The sequence below is a fragment of the Aotus nancymaae genome, unplaced genomic scaffold, assembly GCF_030222135.1.
Source record: "Aotus nancymaae isolate 86718 unplaced genomic scaffold, 86718_ANA_hifiasm-v0.15.2.pri h1tg000079l, whole genome shotgun sequence".
In the NCBI taxonomy this organism is placed as follows: Eukaryota; Metazoa; Chordata; class Mammalia; order Primates; family Aotidae; genus Aotus; species Aotus nancymaae.
This window is the reverse complement of record NW_026988494.1, coordinates 24,807,957-24,811,560: the sequence shown is the minus strand read 5'-3', so window position 1 is coordinate 24,811,560 and position 3,604 is coordinate 24,807,957. Positions and strand designations below refer to the sequence as shown.

Below are 3,604 nucleotides of genomic sequence, written 5' to 3'. Positions count from 1 at the left end.
GGAGATGCAAATGAAAATGATGATGAGCTACTCCCTCATACCTGTTAGCATGGCCAGTATCAAAAAGGAAAGTGATAACTAGTGTTGGCAAGGATGCAGAGGAAAGGGAATGCTTCCACACTGCTGGTGAAAATATAAATTAGGACAGACACTAAGCAAAACAGCATGGAGATTCCTCAAAAGATTAACCATAGAGCTTCCATAAGATCCAGCAATCGCTTTTTTCTCTTTGAGCACGGGGCTCTCTTGGCGTACGCTCTCTTTTTCTGCTGCTCCCCAGCTCTCGGATACTAGCAGACGTCATGGGTTTCGGAGACCTGAAAAGCCCCGCCGGCCTCCAGGAGCTCAACGACTACCTGGCAGACAAGAGCTACATCGAGGGGTATGTGCTATCACAAGCAGATGTGGCAGTATTTGAAGCAGTGTCCGGCCCACCGCCTGCTGACTTGTGTCATGCCCTGCGTTGGTATAATCACATCGAGTCTTATGAAAAGGAAAAGGCCAGCCTGCCAGGAGTGAAGAAAGCTTTGGGCAAGTATGGTCCTGTGGATGTGGAAGACACTCCAGGAAGTGGAGCTACAGAGAGTAAAGATGATGATGACATTGATCTCTTCGGATCTGATGATGAGGAGGAAAGTGAAGAAGCAAAGAGGCTAAGGGAAGAACGTCTTGCACAATATGAATCAAAGAAAGCCAAAAAACCTGCACTTGTTGCCAAGTCTTCCATCTTACTGGATGTGAAACCTTGGGATGATGAGACAGATATGGCGAAATTAGACGAGTGTGTCAGAAGCATTCAAGCAGACAGCTTAGTCTGGGGCTCATCTAAACTAGTTCTGGTGGGAAATGGAATTAAGAAACTTCAAATACAATGTGTAGTTGAAGATGATGAAGTTGGAACAGATATGCTGGAGGAGCAAATCACTGCTTTTGAGGACTATGTGCAGTCCATGGATGTGGCTGCTTTCAACAAGATCTAAAATCCATCCTGGATCATGGCATTTAAATAAAAGCTTGAAATATTAAAAAAAAAAAAAAAAAAAAAAGATCCAGCAATCACACTTCTGGGTATTTACACAAAGGAAATAAAATCAGTATGGCCAGGACATACCTGCACTCCCATGTTTATTGCAGCACTATTCACGATAGCAAAGTTATGGAATCAACCTAAGTGTCCACAGATAGATGAATGAATAAAGAAAATGCATTATATATACACAGTGGAATATGGGCCAGCCTTTAAAACAAAGGAAATCCGGTCTGAGTCGAGGAGTCCCCCTGACTGCGGTATGATTTGTTTCTGGATGTACACCCTGTAAACCTGGTTCTCCAGCCCTCCTAGAGAGTCAGCAAGCTCCCCATTGTCTCCGACTCAATCTTCTTTCTTATGAAACTATCCCAAGATGGTATCTGTTGTTTTATGACTGAGAACCTGTTATAATTTTGGAATGGCCAGGTGCGGTGGCTCACATCAATCCTAGCACTTTGGGAATCTGAGGTAGGAGCAGCACTTGAGGTCAGAAGTTTGAGGCTAACTTGGGCAATATAAAAAGACCCTATCTTTACAAAAAAGAAAAAATTAGCTGGGCTTGCTGGTACATGCCTGTAGTCCCAGCTGGCCAGGAGACTGAGGTTGAGCCCAGGAGTTTGAGGTTGCAGTGAGCTATGATAGTACCACTGCACTCCAGCCTGGACAACAGAGAAAGACTGTCTCAAGAACAGAAACAAGACCACAACAACAAAAATTCAGAAGTTAAGGGGCTTTGGATTACAAGAAGTGAATTTTTCACATGAGGTGGTAAAGAACTGTGAATATAAAAAGCCATTTTTAGAGAAAGCAAAGCACTGTTCAAGTGTAACATTATTAATCATAGAGAAGCCTGCAGGAATGAGAATAGGAGGTCTAGTAATTCATTCATTTCTAGTGAAACTGTTCAAAGTCAATCCCTGCCAAGGGTCTTTGAGGAAAGAAGCATGAATGGCCCGATGTGTGCCTAGGGTCCTTCTCTGTTCCTGTCCTTCCCCAGCTCACTGAGCCAGAGTCCTCATTTACTTTTTCTTCTGACCCAGAGTTTGCACTTGCTTTCTTCAGAGCCTCCCAGTGAACATGGATGAATGAAAGTATATGCTACGGGGCTAGTGTCCCCCAAAATGTATATGAAATCCTCATCCCCAGTTCCTCAGAATGTGATCGGATTTGGAAATAGGGCCATTGCAACTAAGGTCATTGCAGAAAGAACTAGTTAAGATGAGGTCATACTGGAGTAGAGCAGGCCACTAGTTCAGTATGACAGTGTCCTTATAAAAAGGGGAGATTTGGACACAGAGACACACAGGGAGAGCCCCATGTGAAGCTGAAGGCAGAGACTGTGGTGATGCTTCTACAAGCCAAGGACACAAGGGTGGCCAACAACCAGCAGAAGCCAGCAGAGAGCATGCAATAGAGTCTTCCTTGAGGGCCTCAGAGGGACCCAACCCTGCTGACGCCTTAATCTTGGACTTCCAGCCTCCAGAACTGGGAGAGAATGTGTTTATGTTGTTAAAGCCACCCAGTTTGTGGCACCTTGCTGTGGCAGCCATAGCAAACTAATACAGTGACAGAGGAAAATAATATATGCCCATCCAGATAATGTAAGTTGTTTGGCTGGGGCAGAGGCTGCCCAGACCCTGGCCATGACATTGCTGGAATATCAATTAGGCCAGTGGACAACTTGGGACCAGAAACTTCAGATTGTGAGTCTTCCATATTTTAATGGCCTTCCCTCCCACCCCCCTTCCATGTTTAGTGTGTGATCTCACTGTTGTATTAGGAAGAGGGTAGGATTTGTAAAAGGGAACTGGGGAGTCTAGCTTGTTAAAGCTTTGTGAAATCTCTCTGTTAGATTTGAACTAAGATAATGCTTCACTCTCTAGTATATTAGACATTTGCCCTTATGCCAGTGAGGACAGCTCCAAACAGTGTTTGTAAACTTCCCCAAGGAGGTAGGTGCAAGGTTGCTCATGTCTGCAATCCCAGCTACTTGGGAGGCTGAGGCAGGGGGATCACTTGAGGCCATGAGTTCGAGACCAGCCTGGGCAACACAGTGGGCCGATCTTTTTTTAAAAATGTCTTTTAATAAAATTAACAAAGCATAGTGGCACACACCTGTGGTCCCAACGACTCAGAAGTCTAAAGTGGGAGGATTGCTTGAGCCAGGGGGTCAAGGCTGCAGTGAGCCATCACGATGCCGCTGCACTCCAGCCTGGGTGACAGAGCAAGACCCACTCTCTCAAAAAACAAAAAAAAAGCTACCCCAACACCAAAATCACTGTCACAATGACAGCATGGATACAGGTTGTTGTGAAAAAAATATGGTTGGCTGGACACAGTGGCTCACACCTGTAATCCCAGCACTTTGGCAGGCCGAGGCAGGTGGATCACGTGGTCAGGAGATCAAGACCATTCTGACCAACCTGGTGAAACCCCATCTCTACTAAAATACAAAAAACTAGCCAGGTGTGGTGGTGCATGTCTGTAATCCCAGCTACTCAGGAGGATGAGGCAGGGGAATTGCTTGGACCTGGGAGGCAGAGGTTGTAGTGAGCCGAGATCACGCCACTGTAC

At 45.5% G+C, this 3,604-nt stretch overlaps 1 protein-coding gene across 1 annotated transcript; it reads left to right on the top strand.

The window, feature by feature from the left end:
* The first annotated feature begins 234 nt into the window (after window positions 1–234).
* LOC105705335 (elongation factor 1-beta-like) lies at window positions 235–1,035 on the top strand. The gene has a single exon (XM_064368660.1). The coding sequence runs from the start codon at window positions 303–305 to the stop codon at window positions 978–980; it is 678 nt and encodes a 225-aa protein (XP_064224730.1). The 5' UTR covers window positions 235–302; the 3' UTR covers window positions 981–1,035.
* Window positions 1,036–3,604: the final 2,569 nt, after the last annotated feature.